Consider the following 25,729-nt stretch of genomic DNA (forward strand, 5'->3'; position numbering starts at 1 on the left):
CTTAGACCTCTCGCCCTCTGACGACTCGAAAGCAAATACAAAATATTGCTGTATCATTGTGTTATCGCGCTTTTCGACGCATTTTTTTTGAGACATAGACACACCCGTTCTATTATCATATGATACTACGACGATTAATCGCACGTCCAAGCCACAGACTCGTGCCATCACCGACAGTCGCACATCCGATTATTGCACGCGTAGCAAATTCCAAACGCGTTAGGGATACCCTTTACAGCCGCCTAAATTCCCAGTCAATCCCAGCGTCCACAAAAGCAAGTATGGCAGAACAACCAGCGTACACAACATTCCCACACTTCGCTACTCAAGCCTTACATACTGGCCAAGAACCTGAAAAATGGAACTCCAGGGCCGTAGTACCACCAATATCAATGTCGACGACTTTCAAGCAGGCAGGACCCGGTCAACACGCGGTGAGTACGAGTTGTGTACATTCAATGGATTATTTGCTGAACTGAGAGCATATGCCAAATCACATGTACATGTACGTAGTCAGCACATTGACATGGTTCAGTAACTACGAAAACTTTGATAAATTACTATGTACACTACAAAACAAAGTGCTCCACAGCAAAAAGAGATCGTGTTGGTTAATATTTTGGACGGTAGATCGTGGGGACATCGTTCTCAATGACTCACGCCACAGAAACTGAAAGTAAAATTTGGAAATCAAATGACAGAATGGTTTGGCTTCAAAAATTATTTGTGACTATCTGATATTAATAGGTTAATTTATGTGAATATGATTAACTTCAACATAATATTAGCCTAAAATGAATTCAAAGTTCAAGTCACCTGTCTGGGAGGTGTGGTGTGGTATGGGCCAAATCCCGTTAGGTGATTGGTCCATTTGTAGCTTGTGTGTAGTTTTTTAGTTACTCCAGTAATGTTCCACCCTTTACACAACTGTCACCTTGATAAAATACATACATGTAGCTTTATTTACAAATTACTGTTGCATCAGCTTAGTGACTGACCCCCCTCCCACCCGCCCAAATTCCCACCACCCATCCAACTACTACCATGCAACTGTAAAATATTAATGTAGTATAAACTTGCAATTTCCAACACTAATACCACACAGTTTAACTTACGTAGAATTAGAGGCTTGATAGACCTAAAGTCAGAATGAATCTGTGAATGTATGAATTAATTGTAAAATACTTTCTTGCAATTTTTGGAATCATCTAGTCTAAAGCAAATATATATATATATATATAATACAATACAATACAATACAATACAATACAATACAATACAATAAATACAATACAATACAATACAATACAATACAATACAATACAATACAATACATAGATCTTTATTGTCCCAACATGGGTAATTATTTGTGTGAGAGAAGAGAATAGAGCCATGCATGAAAAATATTTAAAACAGGGTTACAATATACATTAAAATGTGTACAATGAATATAGTCAAAAACCAAGAAAGAATGACAAATGAAAACAAAAGCAGATAAATTAAAATAACAAAACAAAAAATTACATGTACATACATGCTAATCATACCTGACATGGTTTAGTAAAGAAATTGCTGTCAGAATGAATGAATATTTACATGTACATTTATAGCTCTGTTAGGGTGGTAAACTTCAAATTCCTGGTGAAGTGGGTGCTGATTATTGCTAAAGTATATGGTCTTGGCTTTGCTCAAAACTTGTTTTTCGTACAACTTGACAACGTTAGTCTGTTGTACACCAATGATTTTACTACAGATGTTAATAACTCTACAAAGCCTGTTTTTAGTACAACTGAAGTATACATGTAAGGTTCAGTAGTGCTTATGGCATGATGCGATGCTTGTCCATCTGTGTGTATGTGTACATGTATGTGTGTGTGTGTGTGTGTGTGTGTGTTTGTGTGTGTGCGCACGTGCGTGTGTGTGTGTGTGTGTGTGTGTGTGTGTGTGTGTGTGTGTGTGTGAACGAAGGACTTAAACTTAAAAACTGCTGGGCCGATTGTTTTGATATTTAGTGAGAGATTATTCAAAGCGAAATGACCAGATCAGTAGAAAAAATGTGATTTTTGATTGAAGTTACTAGTAATTCAATTCAATTCAATTCAATTCAATAGAACTTTATTCATCCCAGACATGGGCAATTAAAGGTGTGGCTCAAATACAATACATCAATATATCAAAAAATACAAACAAATATACAAAACAATATATGCAGAGACACAGAACGATACTAAGACAATCATCATCACTCAAAAAGTTTACGAATCATTCATAAGCCGCACAGCGGTGGGATGGCTTGATATTGATTTGTTCAAGTCGAAGTGATCTAGAAAGTGATATACAAATTAACTGAAAAATAAAAACTTCCAAAACTGCTCAGCAGATTGTTTAAAATTTGGTGAATATAATGTACATGTATTTTACTACATGTAGTAATGTCTTGTTAATGATTTGTTGGAGACAAAATAATCTGGAAAGTGATAAGCAAATTACTACTTGGCAGATTGTTTTGAAACTTGGTTGGGACTTCACTTGTAATGTCATCTGTTTTGTTTGTTCAGGTCAAATTGATCTGACAAGTGACATGCAAATTAGGTCAGAAAAAGTGGGACTTTTGGTAAAAAATACAATTGTGTAGCTACAATAACTCAAAAAGTATTGATTAGATAGGTGTGGAAGTTTTATGATGTCATGAAATCTTTTATCTTGGGGTAATCCCACCTAGTAACATGCATGTATGAAGAGAATGTTCGATACATTTTATGAATTTAGAATCGATGTGATGAAAAGTATAGTACAGGTTTTACAAGACACCGATTGGGAACACTTGGTTATATCAGGGAGCTACACAAATGCACAGAGGGTGCAAAGTCATAGTGTAAGTCCAAGTAAAAGCAATGATTAACACAGCTAAGTAATTAGGAAATGCATCTTGTTCTCTGTAAGTTTAACACTACATGTAGCATCACAAATTTGACAAAACCTTTATAAACCATATGATAATACATAAGATGTTAGTTACAATTATACATATATGTGTAATTGTAATGGCATACTTGTACTTAGATATTGTTCCCCAGTATGCCTCCTAATCTTATGAAATAAATTCAAATAAATGTATTTACTTTATATCATCATGCAAAAACTTAGTCTAGGAATTTGCGTCACATTACTGTCATTAGTCAGTACATGTACATGTAACCCAAAAAGATAACAGGTTGCATCAGAAAATTACACACAGAAACTGGCCATCTGGTGTGGATAAACATCAAAATGTTGAAGTCTGAACTAGACTATTACCACCTACAATGTAGGTGTATCAATTAGTAACACCAGTGTTTTTGCTAAGTGCAGTAAGTAGGTAAAATCTACCAGGGTTCCCATGCCATTTTACCTGGGTTCCCAAACAAAATTACCATAGACTCTATGGGGGAAATACTGCCATTTCTTCCCCTTTCTCCGTATCTGTTACAGGATTCCTTAGCCTTAGCAAAAACACTGACCAGACATTCAGTTACTTGGTTGACACCATGAATTCTTTCCCCCACACAATACATGTACATTTATTACTATACATATGTAGATGTGTAGTCCCATAAGTTCATTTGTAAATGGCTACAAAATCAATTTAATATGAAGTCAAAATTCTTGTTCTATTTTGACCCTCTAATAAGATAGAATACAACATTTATGTAAGTATCGTGAATTATACCATGCATGAACCAAGTTGAACAAAAAATATGGAATATATACTCTGGTTGTTCTATTTGATGGCAACGCACATCGATGTCACAACAATGTGTGTATGCATCACTGGTTCTGTTGTGCTAGTAGTACATGTATGACTCAAAATGTTCAAAACTGCCATTACTTTCCCCAGATTTTAGTTGGGGGGGGGGGGGGGTGACATATAGATAGGGTTCCAGCCATCTGTGTGTCCATCTGTCTGTCTGTCCGTGCATCCGGATCTATTTCTCAGAATTGACTGGACCAATTTCTTTCAAACTTGGTACAAGGACAACACACTATAGCATCTTTATCATCCAATCAGAGTGCGTGTTTGCTCTTTAGTATGATCATTGATGTAATGTTTACTATTTGCATATCACTCAGTGATATATTCAAACTTATATAACCTACAGCTGAAAACTGAGTGCGTCTTTGTTTTGCATACTGTATTCCATTAAATGTACAAAAATGTTCATGATATACTTTGTTGTTCTAGTTAAGCAAAAATTGCAACCTCTGTGGTGGTAATTTTGATATCATTCATAAATCTAGAGAATTATGTTAACCTCTCACAGCAAGATATGGAATGGTATTTGGTAAATTACATATATGTGTACATTTTATGTACCTGGTACCCACATACATTTTGTATATAAATTTGATATGTTAGTGTATCCATGCATTGATGTACCAGTATCAGTTAATACAGTGAAATATCAGCTTGATTTAATTATTGTGTTGATATCAATACTCATATTTTTAATTGATATCATACTCCACAGTGGTCATCTTTAAATTGAACAGTTGAATGTAATATTCATTACATGTATGTTAACTTGGTTTGCAAGGCCTTATAATAAAAGAGGGTAAGGTAAAAGAGTGTTATCTGTTTGTTGGTGTCAGATTGAGAACGTCTCTATATCCATTTCATTGACTGTTGCCCACAACTATATATAACTGCTGACATCAGACCATTGATAAACGGTGCATATGTACCTGTTACAAACAGGGAAAGTAAACAACTGAATTGGATTAATAATACTTGGCATGCAGCATGTTGGAAGAACAGACACTTATGCTGCATTTCATCATTTGATATTAAGAACAGTTGTATGGCCTCTTTACATTATAGTTCATGTTCACAAACAAATAAGAAGTTCCCCTAGCATAAAGAGGCCATAAAAGTGTTCTTATCAAACTGTATTGTGTAATACAATACTGTCTCCACTCTTCCAAAGTGCTGAGCCAAATGTTATTAATCCAAATTCATTGTTTACTTTCCCTGTTTGTAACAGGTTCCGTTCATCCACTGTGTGATGTCGTCAGTTGTAATACATTGTATATATTGGTGACTACATCAACGATGTCAACCCATATTTCTAATACTGTAATGAATGTGTTAGAAAAAGATTCGCAAAAGCTATTGTAACAACAATATATGGCATATTATAATACTACATGTATTATTAGGAAATCATGTGACCTGAGTCCATATCTCATGATTGTTGGCAAAGCTAAAAAATGATGATGTCACCTGAAAACTTCACAGCTTTGTGAACAGCTGTATTATGCCCTAGTTTTAACAGTCGTTGGACTCGGTGAATCAGTTAAACCCAGCCCAATGAAAAACGTACAAATAATACAGTCAAACAAACTTTAACCCCTTCAATACTGAAAACATTCCCTCCAAAATTGTTTGGACAAAATTCTTGTTTTATGTAAGTTTTTGGCATATATCAACTTCATTTTAGACTGGAATTAAAGAAATGTTACTTCCTAATAGAGTAATATTATTGTAATTATGAAAATATTCATATAAATTGGGTCCCCATATTATTTAAAACTCGTGTCATGAAAGGGTTAAAATGATATATTTTTCAATAATTACCATTACTGGCTGTGTATAAATAATGATTTTGTCCTGCTATATCAAATGACAACATTAGTTACATATTGTAAACTTGTTTGGGAAAGCTGACATTAGGTGTCCTTGAAACTCAGAAATTTTGAACTAAAACTATCAAGAATGTCAATGTTAGGATGCTTTAACCACATGCACTGTACTTATTTTCTGATTTGCACAGCAAGTTCAGTCTTCATCTCTGACCGGGCGCACATGCATTGGCCATCTATCGTGCCCATGCCATGCCAGTGATCACTCATTGATTCAGTGCCCAACATTAACATGTGTCATGCAACACGATCCCCTACACGGCTTTTTCACAATCAAAATACACATGTACTCATTTTGTTTCTATTAATCTAACCCATCAACAAATGAAAGTCACACCTGTCCCATAAAATTTGGTTTACTAAGGCTTCTGTGGCAGATAGATGTCCCAATTTCCCGTAAGTTCAGTGTTTTGTACACGTCAGCTCGCAGGTCAGAGGTCGCGACAGTGCGTGCATGGTAGACGAAACGTGAAAAAAGACGTCAATTTTGGCGTCTAGTCTACTCCATCTAATTATTCAATTGTAATTCAAGTTTATCAAAGTTGATCTTTTTGTTGCATTATTTAATGTTAACAATTCATTTTATTATAGAACTGCGCATAGTCACTGTACATTGTATCGTACATGTATGATGTCAACAAAACTGTCCCTTACGGAGTCAGTATACTTTTACTTAGGATGGAGAAGGAAGGGACGACTTACTCCATATGCAAGCAGGACTAACCTTGTACAATGTATATTGTTATGACTTAGAATAACCAGGATATATATTCCATATTTTCTGTAAGAGCATGTGTTGAACTTTGCATTGCCAATGTGTAACTACAATGTACATGTTGTCTGAAGTAATTTGCAATGATTTTAGATCAACAATTAATACTCACTGTCCCATGTACATTATACATCCTGTTAATACATGAATGAATTGAAAGGGTACACAGTAGTAAAGTTACATTATGTAACACCATACAAAACACTTTCCCACCAAAATCCATTATACAAATTCTTTTCTTCAAATTTTTGTTTAAATTCCAATTCTTTTTTAGATTGAAATGATAGAATTCATTATTATTGATGACTTCTTGTCAAAAAATTGTTTTAAAATCATCGTATTCATGAAATATTTATCAATATAAAAGATTTAAAATAGGAGTCTGTCTGTGATCTGTTTATAGTGCAGCAGGTAACCAAAGTTTAAATTTTGTAGGTCAAGGACACAGTTTTACTGGATGGATACATGGTAGTTTATAGTACACCCTGTTTTGAAGTTGATGTTTGTTGGTTAAGAGTCCGTGGGACTAACTGTGATAAATGACTGCCTGTCACTTGACATGGCTACACAATGAAGGAAAATTGCTGAATCACTGACCAGCTGAAGTGCTATGTATTTTCTCTGCCGGTGTCTATTTTCCACCAGGCCTACATTGTCTATTTTCCACCAGGCCTACATTGTCTATTTTCCACCAGGCCTACATTGTCTATTTTCCACCAGGCCTACATTGTCTATTTTCCACCAGGCCTACATTGTACCAATAGTGGCTAACATACATACATGACGATTGTACATGTAATTTTAGCCAAGACTTTGATAATTTATATATCTTTGAAATCAAAACATAATCTTCAAATAGCAATGTTTGAGCTGCATAAGTATTGTGATCCACACTTGAGGACATCCTAACTTATTGGGGAGGGTCATTAGAGTTGATTGTAGTGTGTACAACATATTACTGGTGATTGTACTGTGTACAACATATTACTGGTGATTGTACTGTATACAACATATTACTGGTGACTGCCATAATATTGATTGATTGATGGATAGCCTGCCAATCAGTTTGGCTATTAGTTGGTGGATAGACTGCCAGTCAATTTTTTCCTTAACAATGATTTGTTTATTGACATGCCAATCAGCTTGGACATTTTGCACAGGAAGGGTGCAAATGTCGGGGTGAAAGCACATGTTCATATCATGCTGAAAAACTTTCATAAAAGTCAGTTGTAGATTATTATGGATGTACATGTATCTCCTGAGGATTATCACTCCATAGACAATTTTGGACACAACTCTGATTGGTTTATTCAACTGACAATCAATCTTGTTATGATTCTGATTGGTTTATTCAACTGATCGACATTCACTCTTGTCATAATTTATTTAAATATACAAATGTACATGTACATGATCGTACAAATGCACATCGAGTGAAGTTTGTATGGTTTTTCAGAGGAATAGATACTAACTATTTGTAAGTTAATGTTGATTATTTTATCATTTCAACACAGATGTAAATTCATTGTTTTGTCTTTGTACAGGGTTTTGAGTATGGTCGTAGTGGAAACCCAACTAGGAATGCTTTTGAGGAATGTATTGCAGCTGTGGAAGGTGGTAAATACGGTAAGTAGTGTAAAGTGTGACTGTGTCATGGTGAATATGTACTACTCAGAAAATCAGAAATGTACCAGTACACTACAGGTACATGTGTATGTACATTGTATGGGCATAGTTTTACACTTGTAACTATCCACTTCTATTAGTGTTCTCTAGTACATGCACTTTTAGTCCAAGTGCCACAACAGTGCTGCAGTTTGACTCGACAGTGCTGCAATTTAACACAGCAATGCTATAGTGTAATACAAGAGATGCACTTTGACATGAGTAATAGTTTCATGCAACAGTGCTGCAGTTTTAACATAAGTGATGCAGTTTAAACACAACAGTGCTGCAATTCATCATGACACTTACAACGTATATGTACAGTACTGCAATTTCACATCACAGTGATGCAGTTTAACAGAACAGTGCTGCAGTTTTAACAATAGCTGTGCAGTATAACACAATAGTGCTAGTTTCAACTTTCACACTACAGTGCTACAGTGCTACACAGATATAAATCACTTGTCTACCATATTTTAGTCTTCAAAGGTGATACATGTTTAACTCAACAGCATTACTAACACTACAGCACAGTAACGGTGTTGTAGGCAAATATTACCACCACACTGACAGCACAGTAACGGTTTTGTAGGCAAATATTACCACCACACTGACAGCAGAGTAACGGTGTTGTAGGCAAATATTACCACCACACTGACAGCACAGTAAAGGTGTTGTAGGCAAATATTACCACCACACTGACAGCACAGTAACGGTGTTGTAGGCAAATATTACCACCACACTGACAGCAGAGTAACAGTGTTGTAGGCAAATATTACCACCACACTGACAGCACAGTAATGGTTTTGTAGGCAAATATTACCACCACACTGACAGCACAGTAATGGTTTTGTAGGCAAATATTACCACCACACTGACAGCAGAGTAACAGTGTTGTAGGCAAATATTACCACCACACTGACAGCACAGTAATGGTTTTGTAGGCAAATATTACCACCACACTGACAGCACAGTAATGGTTTTGTAGGCAAATATTACCACCACACTGACAGCACAGTAACAGTGTTGTAGGCAAATATTACCACCACACTGACAGCAGAGTAACAGTGTTGTAGGCAAATATTACCACCACACTGACAGCACAGTAACGGTTTTGTAGGCAAATATTACCACCACACTGACAGCACAGTAACAGTGTTGTAGGCAAATATTACCACCACACTGACAGCACAATAATGGTTTTGTAGGCAAATATTACCACTACACTGACAGCACAGTAACAGTGTTGTAGGCAAATATTACCACCACACTGACAGCACAGTAAAGGTGTTGTAGGCAAATATTACCACCACACTGACAGCAGAGTAACAGTGTTGTAGGCAAATATTACCACCACACTGACAGCACAGTAACGGTGTTGTAGGCAAATATTACCACCACACTGACAGCACAGTAACGGTGTTGTAGGCAAATATTACCACCACACTGACAGCAGAGTAACAGTGTTGTAGGCAAATATTACCACCACACTGACAGCACAGTAACGGTGTTGTAGGCAAATATTACCACCACACTGACAGCACAGTAACGGTGTTGTAGGCAAATATTACCACCACACTGACAGCACAGTAACGGTGTTGTAGGCAAATATTACCACCACACTGACAGCAGAGTAACAGTGTTGTAGGCAAATATTACCACCACACTGACAGCAGAGTAACAGTGTTGTAGGCAAATATTACCACCACACTGACAGCAGAGTAACAGTGTTGTAGGCAAATATTACCACCACACTGACAGCAGAGTAACGGTTTTGTAGGCAAATATTACCACCACACTGACAGCAGAGTAACAGTGTTGTAGGCAAATATTACCACCACACTGACAGCACAGTAACAGTGTTGTAGGCAAATATTACCACCACACTGACAGCACAGTAACAGTTTTGTAGGCAAATATTACCACCACACTGACAGCACAGTAACAGTGTTGTAGGCAAATATTACCACCACACTGACAGCAGAGTAACGGTTTTGTAGGCAAATATTACCACCACACTGACAGCACAGAAATGGTTTTGTAGGCAAATATTACCACCACACTGACAGCACAGTAACAGTGTTGTAGGCAAATATTACCACCACACTGACAGCACAGTAACAGTGTTGTAGGCAAATATTACCACCACACTGACAGCACAGTAACAGTGTTGTTGGCAAATATTACCACCACACTGACAGCAGAGTAACAGTGTTGTAGGCAAATATTACCACCACACTGACAGCACAGTAAAGGTGTTGTAGGCAAATATTACCACCACACTGACACCACAGTAAAGGTGTTGTAGGCAAATATTACCACCACACTGACACCACAGTAACAGTGTTGTAGGCAAATATTACCACCACACTGACAGCAGAGTAACAGTGTTGTTGGCAAATATTACCACCACACTGACAGCACAATAATAGTGTTGTAGGCAAATATTACCACCACACTGACAGCACAGTAACGGTGTTGTAGGCAAATATTACCACCACAGTAACAGTGTTGTAGGCAAATATTACCACCACACTGACAGCACAATAATAGTGTTGTAGGCAAATATTACCACCACACTGACAGCACAATAATAGTGTTGTAGGCAAATATTACCACCACACTGACAGCACAATAATAGTGTTGTAGGCAAATATTACCACCACACTGACAGCACAGTAACAGTGTTGTAGGCAAATATTACCACCACACTGACAGCACAATAATAGTGTTGTAGGCAAATATTACCACCACACTGACAGCACAATAATAGTGTTGTAGGCAAATATTACCACCACACTGACAGCACAGTAACGGTGTTGTAGGCAAATATTACCACCACAGTAACGGTGTTGTAGGCAAATATTACCACCACAGTAACAGTGTTGTAGGCAAATATTACCACCACAGTAACAGTGTTGTAGGCAAATATTACCACTACACTGACAGCACAGTAACAGTGTTGTAGGCAAATATTACCACCACACTGACAGCACAGTAAAGGTGTTGTAGGCAAATATTACCACCACAGTAACAGTGTTGTAGGCAAATATTACCACTACACTGACAGCACAGTAACAGTGTTGTAGGCAAATATTACCACCACACTGACAGCACAGTAACGGTTTTGTAGGCAAATATTACCACCACACTGACAGCACAGTAACGGTGTTGTAGGCAAATATTACCACCACAGTAACAGTGTTGTAGGCAAATATTACCACTACACTGACAGCACAGTAACAGTGTTGTAGGCAAATATTACCACCACACTGACAGCACAGTAACGGTGTTGTAGGCAAATATTACCACCACAGTAACAGTGTTGTAGGCAAATATTACCACTACACTGACAGCACAGTAACAGTGTTGTAGGCAAATATTACCACCACACTGACAGCACAGTAAAGGTGTTGTAGGCAAATATTACCACCACACTGACAGCACAGTAACAGTGTTGTAGGCAAATATTACCACCACACTGACAGCACAGTAACGGTGTTGTAGGCAAATATTACCACCACACTGACAGCACAGTAACGGTTTTGTAGGCAAATATTACCACCACACTGACAGCACAGTAACGGTGTTGTAGGCAAATATTACCACCACACTGACAGCAGAGTAACGGTGTTGTAGGCAAATATTACCACCACACTGACAGCAGAGTAACGGTGTTGTAGGCAAATATTACCACCACACTGACAGCACAGTAACGGTTTTGTAGGCAAATATTACCACCACACTGACAGCACAGTAACAGTGTTGTAGGCAAATATTACCACCACACTGACAGCACAATAATAGTGTTGTAGGCAAATATTACCACCACACTGACAGCACAGTAATGGTTTTGTAGGCAAATATTACCACCACACTGACAGCACAGTAACAGTGTTGTAGGCAAATATTACCACCACACTGACAGCACAGTAACGGTGTTGTAGGCAAATATTACCACCACACTGACAGCACAGTAACAGTGTTGTAGGCAAATATTACCACCACACTGACAGCACAATAATGGTTTTGTAGGCAAATATTACCACCACACTGACAGCACAGTAACAGTGTTGTAGGCAAATATTACCACCACACTGACAGCACAGTAACAGTGTTGTAGGCAAATATTACCACCACACTGACAGCACAGTAACAGTGTTGTAGGCAAATATTACCACCACACTGACAGCAGAGTAACAGTGTTGTAGGCAAATATTACCACCACACTGACAGCACAGTAACAGTGTTGTAGGCAAATATTACCACCACACTGACAGCACAGTAACAGTGTTGTAGGCAAATATTACCACCACACTGACAGCACAGTAACAGTGTTGTAGGCAAATATTACCACCACACTGACAGCACAGTAACAGTGTTGTAGGCAAATATTACCACCACACTGACAGCACAGTAACGGTGTTGTAGGCAAATATTACCACCACACTGACAGCACAGTAACGGTGTTGTAGGCAAATATTACCACCACACTGACAGCAGAGTAACGGTGTTGTAGGCAAATATTACCACCACACTGACAGCAGAGTAACAGTGTTGTAGGCAAATATTACCACCACACTGACAGCACAGTAAAGGTGTTGTAGGCAAATATTACCACCACACTGACAGCACAGTAACAGTGTTGTAGGCAAATATTACCACCACACTGACAGCACAATAATAGTGTTGTAGGCAAATATTACCACCACACTGACAGCAGAGTAACAGTGTTGTAGGCAAATATTACCACCACACTGACAGCACAGTAAAGGTGTTGTAGGCAAATATTACCACCACACTGACAGCACAGAAATGGTTTTGTAGGCAAATATTACCACCACACTGACAGCACAGTAACGGTTTTGTAGGCAAATATTACCACCACACTGACAGCACAGTAACGGTGTTGTAGGCAAATATTACCACCACACTGACAGCACAGTAACGGTGTTGTAGGCAAATATTACCACCACACTGACAGCACAGTAACGGTGTTGTAGGCAAATATTACCACCACACTGACAGCACAGTAACGGTGTTGTAGGCAAATATTACCACCACACTGACAGCACAGTAACAGTGTTGTAGGCAAATATTACCACCACACTGACAGCACAGTAAAGGTGTTGTAGGCAAATATTACCACCACACTGACAGCACAGTAACGGTGTTGTAGGCAAATATTACCACCACACTGACATCACAGTAAAGGTGTTGTAGGCAAATATTACCACCACACTGACAGCACAGTAACGGTGTTGTAGGCAAATATTACCACCACACTGACAGCACAGTAAAGGTGTTGTAGGCAAATATTACCACCACACTGACAGCACAGTAACGGTTTTGTAGGCAAATATTACCACCACACTGACAGCACAGTAAAGGTGTTGTAGGCAAATATTACCACCACACTGACAGCAGAGTAAAGGTGTTGTAGGCAAATATTACCACCACACTGACAGCAGAGTAACGGTGTTGTAGGCAAATATTACCACCACACTGACAGCAGAGTAACAGTGTTGTAGGCAAATATTACCACCACACTGACAGCACAGTAACGGTTTTGTAGGCAAATATTACCACCACACTGACAGCACAGTAACAGTGTTGTAGGCAAATATTACCACCACACTGACAGCACAGTAAAGGTGTTGTAGGCAAATATTACCACCACACTGACAGCACAGTAAAGGTGTTGTAGGCAAATATTACCACCACACTGACAGCACAGTAACAGTGTTGTAGGCAAATATTACCACCACACTGACAGCAGAGTAACAGTGTTGTTGGCAAATATTACCACCACACTGACAGCACAGTAACAGTGTTGTTGGCAAATATTACCACCACACTGACAGCACAGTAACGGTTTTGTAGGCAAATATTACCACCACACTGACAGCACAGTAACGGTTTTGTAGGCAAATATTACCACCACACTGACAGCACAGTAACGGTTTTGTAGGCAAATATTACCACCACACTGACAGCACAGTAACGGTTTTGTAGGCAAATATTACCACCACACTGACAGCACAGTAACGGTGTTGTAGGCAAATATTACCACCACACTGACAGCACAGTAACAGTGTTGTAGGCAAATATTACCACCACACTGACAGCACAGTAAAGGTGTTGTAGGCAAATATTACCACCACACTGACAGCACAGAAATGGTTTTGTAGGCAAATATTACCACCACACTGACAGCACAGTAACAGTGTTGTAGGCAAATATTACCACCACACTGACAGCACAGTAACGGTGTTGTAGGCAAATATTACCACCACACTGACAGCAGAGTAACGGTGTTGTAGGCAAATATTACCACCACACTGACAGCACAGTAAAGGTGTTGTAGGCAAATATTACCACCACACTGACAGCACAGAAATGGTTTTGTAGGCAAATATTACCACCACACTGACAGCACAGTAACAGTGTTGTAGGCAAATATTACCACCACACTGACAGCACAGTAACGGTGTTGTAGGCAAATATTACCACCACACTGACAGCACAGTAACGGTTTTGTAGGCAAATATTACCACCACACTGACAGCACAGTAAAGGTGTTGTAGGCAAATATTACCACCACACTGACAGCACAGTAACGGTTTTGTAGGCAAATATTACCACCACACTGACAGCACAGTAACAGTGTTGTAGGCAAATATTACCACCACACTGACAGCACAGTAACAGTGTTGTAGGCAAATATTACCACCACACTGACAGCACAGTAACGGTTTTGTAGGCAAATATTACCACCACACTGACAGCACAGTAACGGTGTTGTAGGCAAATATTACCACCACACTGACAGCACAGTAAAGGTGTTGTAGGCAAATATTACCACCACACTGACAGCACAGAAATGGTTTTGTAGGCAAATATTACCACCACACTGACAGCACAGTAACGGTTTTGTAGGCAAATATTACCACCACACTGACAGCACAGTAACGGTGTTGTAGGCAAATATTACCACCACACTGACAGCACAGTAACGGTGTTGTAGGCAAATATTACCACCACACTGACAGCACAGTAACAGTGTTGTTGGCAAATATTACCACCACACTGACAGCACAGTAACAGTGTTGTAGGCAAATATTACCACCACACTGACAGCACAGTAACGGTTTTGTAGGCAAATATTACCACCACACTGACAGCACAGTAACAGTGTTGTAGGCAAATATTACCACCACACTGACAGCACAGTAAAGGTGTTGTAGGCAAATATTACCACCACACTGACAGCACAGTAACGGTTTTGTAGGCAAATATTACCACCACACTGACAGCACAGTAACAGTGTTGTAGGCAAATATTACCACCACACTGACAGCACAGTAAAGGTGTTGTAGGCAAATATTACCACCACACTGACAGCACAGTAACGGTTTTGTAGGCAAATATTACCACCACACTGACAGCACAGTAACAGTGTTGTTGGCAAATATTACCACCACACTGACAGCACAGTAACAGTGTTGTAGGCAAATATTACCACCACACTGACAGCACAGTAACGGTGTTGTAGGCAAATATTACCACCACACTGACAGCACAGAAATGGTTTTGTAGGCAAATATTACCACCACACTGACAGCACAGTAACGGTGTTGTAGGCAAATATTACCACCACACTGACAGCACAGTAACGGTGTTGTAGGCAAATATTACCACCACACTGACAGCACAGAAATGGTTTTGTAGGCAAATATTACCACCACACTGACAGCACAGTAACGGTTTTGTAGGCAAATATTACCACCACACTGACAGCACAGTAACGGTGTTGTAGGCAAATATTACCACCACACTGACAGCACAGTAACGGTGTTGTAGGCAAATATTACCACCACACTGACAGCACAGTAACGGTTTTGTAGGCAAATATTACCACCACACTGACAGCACAGTAACGGTTTTGTAGGCAAATATTACCACCACACTGACAGCACAGTAAAGGTGTTGTAGGCAAATATTACCACTACACTGACAGCACAGTAACAGTGTTGTAGGCAAATATTACCACCACACTGACAGCACAGTAACGGTTTTGTAGGCAAATATTACCACCACACTGACAGCACAGTAACGGTTTTGTAGGCAAATATTACCACCACACTGACAGCACAGTAAAGGTGTTGTAGGCAAATATTACCACTACACTGACAGCACAGTAACAGTGTTGTAGGCAAATATTACCACCACACTGACAGCAGAGTAACAGTGTTGTAGGCAAATATTACCACCACACTGACAGCACAGTAAAGGTGTTGTAGGCAAATATTACCACCACACTGACAGCACAGAAATGGTTTTGTAGGCAAATATTACCACCACACTGACAGCAGAGTAACAGTGTTGTAGGCAAATATTACCACCACACTGACAGCAGAGTAACGGTGTTGTAGGCAAATATTACCACCACACTGACAGCACAGTAACAGTGTTGTAGGCAAATATTACCACCACACTGACAGCACAGTAACAGTGTTGTAGGCAAATATTACCACCACACTGACAGCACAGTAACAGTGTTGTAGGCAAATATTACCACCACACTGACAGCACAGTAAAGGTGTTGTAGGCAAATATTACCACCACACTGACAGCACAGAAATGGTTTTGTAGGCAAATATTACCACCACACTGACAGCACAGTAAAGGTGTTGTAGGCAAATATTACCACCACACTGACAGCACAGTAACAGTGTTGTAGGCAAATATTACCACCACACTGACAGCACAGTAACGGTGTTGTAGGCAAATATTACCACCACACTGACAGCACAGTAACAGTGTTGTAGGCAAATATTACCACCACACTGACAGCAGAGTAACAGTGTTGTAGGCAAATATTACCACCACACTGACAGCAGAGTAACGGTGTTGTAGGCAAATATTACCACCACACTGACAGCAGAGTAACAGTGTTGTAGGCAAATATTACCACCACACTGACATCACAGTAACAGTGTTGTAGGCAAATATTACCACCACACTGACAGCACAGTAACAGTGTTGTAGGCAAATATTACCACCACACTGACAGCACAGTAACAGTGTTGTAGGCAAATATTACCACCACACTGACAGCACAGTAACAGTGTTGTAGGCAAATATTACCACCACACTGACAGCAGAGTAACAGTGTTGTAGGCAAATATTACCACCACACTGTTGCAGTCTTTTCTTGCTTATTATTTTTAGATCCAAAACAATGCATGTACATGTTCCAAGCCAAGTAATGTATTTGTGACATTACATATTTTTGTTTGATTCGTAGGGTTGGCGTATGGTTCTGGTTTAGCAGCTGGTTTGAATGTGACTCACTTACTGAATTCTGGGGACCACATTGTTAGTATGGATGATGTATATGGTGGTACTAACAGGTACTTCCAGAAGTGTGTTGCCAAGCTAGGTATTCAGACATCGTTTGTGGATTGCAGGAACCCTGAAAATGTGAAAGCTGCCATCAAACCAAATACAAAGGTACTGTAGGAAAATTTTAATTATCATTGCATGGTTAGAAGTAGTGCTTTCATTTTGTTCTGTGTATAATTTATTTCAAATTTTTTGTCTATAAATGATATTATTGCAGGTTATGAGTAGCACCTAATAGCCTTTGTGGATTGCTACAAAAAACCCTCAGTGCAGTGGTAGCAAACCTTTTATCATGTATGACGCATGCATGGATCCAAAAAACCCTCAGTGCAGTGGTAGCATACAATGTATGGCAGTTTTTTGGGTTTCGTGTGAAATTCATGTTAATTTTTGCCAACATATGTCATTGTGTTCCCCATCATCTGAGCAATTAAAAAATATATGTTGGCAATTTTTATTTCAATGTTAAGGGTAATTTTTGCAGCAATTTCATAAATGATGTAAAATAATGGGTTTTCTGTATATTGATGGCAAATTAAAATATGTGAACTGTACGATTACTTTATATCTGTATAAATGTACTTATAAACTTGACTATAAACTACAGGACAATAATATCATAGACTATAAACTTGTAGACTGTTGTATAATTTTGCATTTTAAATCAAGTGTACATACACACATTAATAATATTCCTTTTCAGATCTGGCATCTGGTTTCAATACGTATCTACACATGTAGTATTGAATCCTGGACAGGTACATTCTACACAGGATATAGAGTCCAAGTTTAGGTCTACACAAAATTTGAAATTTTACCTCTCAATATTAGCATACAAGTTACATAAATTGGACCTCTTGCAAATATTAGATAGAAAAGAAACATCACTCAGTAAAACACCTTTAGAAACCTTCAGAATGTTTTACCCCTACTTTTGACCAATTGAGATACTTTCTAGAGCAATGGAAAAAGTCAATATGGCAGCTACTTTAGAACGTGTGACACATGCACATGCAAGATTGACAACAACCTTTGTTGTCAATCTTTTTGTGTACACACAGCCATCAGTGAACACACACAAGTTATGTACATAATGCAGGATGTATAGCTAACGAATACTATTAAACCACACTATTACACCTGACGATCCTTCGGGTGAAACGGTCCGTAGTGTAATTCCACTATGTAATATCAGACTCGTCTTCTTTCATTTTTATATATATATATATATATATATATATATATATATATATATATATATATATATATATATATATATATATATATATATATATATATATATATATATATATATATATATATATATATATATATATATATATATATATATATATATATATATATATCCCAATTGTTATTTTTCACATATAACAAAATTTTACTGTTGTTATTGGCATGGTCTTATTACTAGACACATGTATGTCCTTTTAAAATGTTTATCCACTTGCCTAACCATCCCTGTTATTATCTTTGCAATATATATCCTCATTTGGAAGTTGCTATGGGTGTGGCCTTGTTGCTAGGGCCAGTCATATGTAACATTGTCCATTTTTGTATGTTTATCCACATATGGCCCTTAATTCTATGTTTGCCATTGTAAAGTCTTTAAAATGATTGGTCTGTGAGTCTGTTAAAAATTAAAAATATATTTTTTTTTAAATAGTAAGTTTATGAGTACCTGTTGGTGATACTTTCAATTCATAATCATATTTTAACATTCTGAATGACTTAGAAATGGCAAGTAAAGTCAGAAGGAACATTTTAACTGTTTGTTTTATTGAATTTGCCCAAATTTCAGCGATAAACAATAATTTTCTTTCAGATACACACTCATGGTTTTCCTAATCCTGCCATAGAGGGCGTCAATTCAATTTTTTTTCATCTAATTGAATACATTTAGGGTCGTTTGGGTCATGAGAAACATAATTAAGGCCGCCCTTACATATACCTACCAATAACTGTTGTTATCTTTACAATATACATAATGTTCTGACTGTTGCTATGGACATGGTCTTGTTGATAGGCATATTTGCATATATGTTTTGATATTTTTTTTGCCTGACTAACCAAAAATGTTGTTATCTTTGCAAAATATACTGGCATTGTTGGCTGTTGCTAAGGCCATATCAATGGAAGTTGACTATAATCATGGATTCATGGGTTTTCATTGCCTAACCAATGGTTAAGAATAGGGTCTTGGGGCCAAATTTTATTTTAGCCCCCTCAGACTAATTTTGAAGATAAAAATTGCCAACATGTATTTTTTTATATGTGGTCCTATAATGAACGTAACCATATATGTTTCATAAAATTAACATGCATTTCACACGAAAACCCATATGCCCCTGCACTATAAGAACTTGCAAGAGCATTTACCAGGTCAACCATCCAACATGTTGTGAAGGCTATCTCTTGTGTTAAAACCCAAGGGAGCAAACTGTAGAACTCTGTCCATTATAAAAAGTGTTTGTGACATGTTTGTATAACTTGTCAACAGATGATATGGATTGAGACTCCTACTAACCCTACCATGAAGATCTGTGACATCCAAGCTGTCTCTGATATTGCTCATCAGTGTAAAGATGTCTTTGTTGTAGTGGATAACACATTTGCTACACCATACTTCCAGGTAAGGAGCACTGTATTCAAATAACCTATAGGCAATCCTATCGGCCAACCTATAGCATGTATATAGGCAATCCTATCGGCCAACCTAGCATGTCTATAGGCAATCCTATAAACCGACCAATAGCATGTATATAGACAATCCTGTAGGCCGACCAATAGCATGTATATAGGCAATCCTATATGCTGACCAATAGCATGTATATAGGCAATCCTATAGGCCGACCAATACTATGTCTGTAGGCAATCCTATGTGTATATGCCGACCAATAGCATGTATATAGGCAATCGTATAGGCAATTTGGGCACCTCTTATTACAAACAATGTAGATGTAGTGTCTCCAAAACCTGTAACTGTAGAATATATTCATATTATTTTGTTAGGAGACGGGTTTATAACGTAAAGAACTATCCTGTATTGATACAAAAGATTATTGATTCATTTTAGAACCATATTTGTTTTATTAATCTAGTATAGTGGTCAGCTAATACATTGACGCTACTATGTGTGTCTTTATCAACAGAGACCTTTGGAGCTTGGTGCTGATATTAGTGTCAACTCTGTGACTAAATATATCAATGGCCACAGTGACTGTATCATGGGAGTTGCTGTAACAAATAGAGAAGACCTCCATGAAAGACTCAGATTCCTTCAAAATGGTAAGTCAACAATTTATTTTGTCTATTAAATTATTGGAAAACGGACAGAAGTTATACTTTTCTTGGAAATATTAAGACATTACCACCCCTTGCAAAATCAGTTTCATGTGATTAAAGTCTTTAAAAATAGTAAATGATGATATGGCAGTAGTGACATACTAATTAAAGTAAAAGTTTGAACAAAAATTTACATTTAACACAAAGTACATGTAGTTAGTGATGTGTTTAATGTAGGGTAAGTTAAAGATAACAAACAAATTCAAGTTCTCATACTTTTTTTTTGTAAATGTGTTTTCTTCTGAAAAGTATTGTTCTTAAGAGAAGGAAATAACTAAGCCACATGTCGTACATTATATGCCAGTTTCTTGAAAGTTACTGTGTGACTTGTATCGAGAACCAAAATTTAGCTCTCATTTTCCCAAATGTTGTGCCCCTCATATATGAGCTTTGTCCGTTAGGAATGACTTCGGAGTAGATAACCAAAAAATGGTGTACAATGTAATGAATTAATAATGACCTATGATTTATAGAAGTTTTTCAACAGTGTTTTGTTGCTTGATCTTTAAGCACTTTTTTATCTTCTCATTTTCATCTTTTCAATTTGCAGCTCTTGGTGCCGTACCTTCACCCTTTGATTGTTTCCTAGCCAACCGTGGTCTCAAAACTTTACATGTAAGAATGCGAGAACATCAGCGCAATGCCTTCGCTGTTGCCAGGTTCTTGGAGAAAAATCCCAAGGTACTAGAAGTCATCTTCCCAGGTGAGGTTATTGAATTTGTGTTAGAGTTTCTGTAACAAACCCCAAAATACTGATTATCCCCCTACAGATAATGTTTGAAAGGAATGCATACGCCATGATCACTTGCTATTGTTAGAACTGAAACCTGGTATTCAGACATCAGAATATAATTAAATATAAAATGATTGGATGACAACAGAGTATGTGTCAAAATGATGAGAAGTTGTTTACATTACAATGCCATCAACCATACTACAATGCCATCAACCATGCTACAATGCCAGAAGACCATGCTACAATGCCAGAAGGCCATACTACAATGCCAGAAGACCATGCTACAATGCCAGAAGACCATGTTACAATGCCATCAACCATGCTACAATGCCATCAACCATACTACAATGCCAGAAGACCATACTACAATGCCATCAACCATGCTACAATGCCAGAAGACCATGTTACAATGCCAGAAGACCATGCTACAATGCCAGAAGACCATGATACAATGCCAGAAGGCCATGCTACAATGCCAGAAGACCATGCTACAATGCCATCAACCATACTACAATGCCATCAACCATACTACAATGCCAGAAGACCATGCTACAATGCCAGAAGGCCATGCTACAATGCCATCAACCATACTATAATGCCAGAAAACCATGCTACAATGCCATCAACCATACTACAATGCCAGAAGGCCATGCTACAATGCCCATCAACCATGCTACAATGCCAGAAGGCCATGCTACAATGCCCATCAACCATGCTACAATGCCAGAAGACCATTTTTAGTGTGATTGAAATGCATGAATTATTGATGATATGCATCACAATAGCATTTTACTTTGGTAGAATAGTTTAATTAAGGTTTTATGTAGTAATATTTTCAAGTGAGTTAATAAAAAAGAAGCTTATGAAGTCTGTTTTTACCACTCTGGTTATTGCTGTTGTTTTCCTGACAGGTTTACCATCACATCCTCAGTATGAGTTAGCTAATAGACAGATGAAAGGTCACAGTGGAATGATCACTTTCCGTATTAAGGGAGGTCTACAAGAAGCCCAGACCTTCCTGAAAACTGTGAAAATGTTCACTCTAGCTGAGAGTCTTGGAGGTTTTGAGAGTCTGTGTGAACACCCGTAAGTAAATTTGAAAATAATCATTCTAGCACAAAGTCTAGGAGGTTTTGAAAGTCTGTGTGAACACCCACAAGTCAACTTGAAAATATACACCCTAGCTTAGAATCTTAGAGGGTTTTCAGAGTCTGTGTTAACACCCATAAGTTTCTCTCTAATGTCAAGAGTTGATCCACTGTAGAATGAGATCAGTCATGTTTTAAGTGACCACTTCTGATTGGACTAATATTATGTAATGACATTTACACAAATGAATCTGATTGGTTGATCACAAATCTTACAAGCTTGAACATACATGCAACTACACATTTGAATGTAAATAATGCAGATTTACTCAACTATTGCAGTGCAATCATGACCCATGCATCTGTACCAGAAGCAGAACGTGAAGTATTGGGTATCAGTGATAATTTGATACGACTGTCTGTTGGTATTGAAGATACTGAGGATCTCATTGAGGATATAGACACAGCTTTAAATGCAGCTGTAAGTATAACAACAACAATAACAATATAAATAGTAATATGTATTTATAATACACCTGTTCTCCTTAGAGCTCAAGGTACTTACCCCATAGATCTATAGCAGCACAACGGCCCATTATGCTACCTCAACTCCCTGGGGAGCATACAGTCCATTGCAGCCTCCATAAGCGCATAAGATCAAAGCATTCACATTGCAACCTCTATCCTACCTGGTTCCCAATTATACAGCTGGGTTGACTGAGGCAGAGTTGTGGTTCAAATCTTCATAGTATATATATTTATATTATAGCTTGTATTTGTATTAATCTGTGGAATCACACTTAGGGCATTATGACATAAAACGAACAGTATTATAAGCTGAAACATTTAGATAGAATGCCCCTATTTTGGTATGATATTGTTAATTGAATGCCCCTATTTTGGTAAGATATTGTTAACTGAATGCCCCTATTTTGGTAGGATATTGTTAATTGAATGCCCCTATTTTGGGAAGATATCGTTAACTGAATGCCCCTATTTTGGTAGGATATTGTTAATTGAATGCCCCTATTTTAATGTGATATTGTTAATTGAATGCCCCTATTTTGGTATGATATTGTTAATTGAATGCCCCTATTTTGGTAGGATATTGTTAATTGAATGCCCCTATTTTGGAATGCCCCAATTTTGGTATGTACCAATGATAAATGTTTATTGTATTTTGACAGGTTCCTGATGCATAATCTACCTTTGACTTGAAGAAACACTGGTGTATTAATACAAAGACCCTACGGTTGGTGTAGGGTCTATGATTAATACAAAGAAATATAATATCACACACCTCAAAATGAAGAAAAGTAAATGAACCTTGAAAGTAATCAAGTGAATCTTTAATCTATTAGGGTAGCCCATTCTGTTTCAATGTTTCTCATCACACTGTGTTTCTTAATTTTGACTGGCAAATGAAAAAATCAACACCATCTGTGACCAAACCAGAAAAAAAATCGCATCTTCACCATTGAAAAGACCAGGGCATTTCTGGTGAAAATGACTTGTATTGCTAAGATTCTTGACCTTTACTAAATAAAAATGTGCATAGTATCATGTTGACTTCACATGCCATTTCTAAGTCAGAATATGAAAAGTATGATTATGAATGGAAAGTATCACTATCATGTAGAAAGATAGTCAACCAGTTATTTGTGAAATGTCATATGAGAAGCATAGAAATGAAATGGCCCACCCTTGTGTACACAATATAGAGTTGAACACATAGCTGTGTTTGGTGATATTTACTTGTCAATTTATGCTCTTTGATGACCAAAATATTGATCACCTTGGGAGATCAAATGAATTACAAATGTTATGACATACAGGTAAATCAATCTATTCAACAACATCAATCTATTGTAACTAGTGACTATAATTTTAGTGTTCTGATAAGGACCATTGATCAAGACAGACCAAAAGTTCAGTATTGTTTTCTGAGTTGAATATTGTTACATTCCCACCAGAGGGCACACCAGATTCGGCAAAGCGAGGGTTAAAATATTTGTCATGGGTGCTGATTGTATGACAATGCATGAAGCAGTGAATGAACTGTATGTGAAGTTACAAGAGTATTACAATAGTAGTTAGGTATATATTGATTACTGGGAGTTGCTAATAAAATAGTATTATGTGAAGAACATAGAGAATGAGTGGTAACTTAGTGTGTGCTCTCTTTATGCTACAGTACTTCATTAATCTGGCCCTCACTTCCTGCCACCAAGTAGATTGTGAAGAGCACTCCTAGTGGCCAAACTATGAAATCTTTTTTCTTTCCTATATTAAAATATGGCGTATTCCTTGTATGTTATAACCATTTGAATTCATTTGTACGACTTCAGGTGTTTCCTAACAAAAACTAGTCATAGACTAGGAACATGTTGATATCTTCTTACATATCTTCTTTAAAATATGTCACTTTATCCAAATCACATACACTATTCCAACCTGGTCATAAAATACCGGATATTAAAAGCAACAACTGTCTTGTCCATTGGAAACGTATTGTCCACCATACTGATCAATTTTACTGTATCGTATCATATGATATGCATTGTGTAATGATGTATGTATACAACATGCAAATGATGTGTACACTTCCTGTATTATGTGTGTGCATCCTATATATGCACATAAAATATGTTATATGCAAATCATTTAATGATGTACGTACATAAAATGTGCGATATGCAAATCATAAAATGATAAATGCATGTCATAAAATATTTGCATATGATTGAATGATGTTTGCACATGTGTGTTATATGCATTTCATAAAATGATGCATGTGTCTGATATATTATGTATGTAATGTGTAATATGCACACGAGAATTTATGTATGCACATAAAATGTGTTAGATGCAAATCATCAAATACATCAACATCATATATGCAAATCATGTAATGATATGTGCACATAAATTATGTATGAAAATAATGATATATGTACATAAATTGTGTATGCAAATCATGTGATGATATATGTAGATAAATTATGTGTGCAAATCATA

At 37.5% G+C, this 25,729-nt stretch overlaps 1 protein-coding gene across 1 annotated transcript; it reads left to right on the top strand.

The window, feature by feature from the left end:
- Positions 1-119: 119 nt before the first annotated feature.
- On the top strand, positions 120-25,729 carry LOC144436143 (cystathionine gamma-lyase-like). The gene is made up of 9 exons (XM_078124845.1): positions 120-434; positions 7,996-8,077; positions 17,427-17,632; positions 20,043-20,174; positions 20,695-20,830; positions 21,438-21,590; positions 22,535-22,709; positions 23,054-23,192; positions 23,899-25,729. Exons 1-9 carry the CDS (start codon positions 120-122, stop codon positions 23,911-23,913), a joined length of 1,353 nt encoding a protein of 450 aa, XP_077980971.1. The 3' UTR covers positions 23,914-25,729.

Source organism: Glandiceps talaboti, chromosome 6 (assembly GCF_964340395.1).
Source record: "Glandiceps talaboti chromosome 6, keGlaTala1.1, whole genome shotgun sequence".
Taxonomy (NCBI): domain Eukaryota; kingdom Metazoa; phylum Hemichordata; class Enteropneusta; family Spengelidae; genus Glandiceps; species Glandiceps talaboti.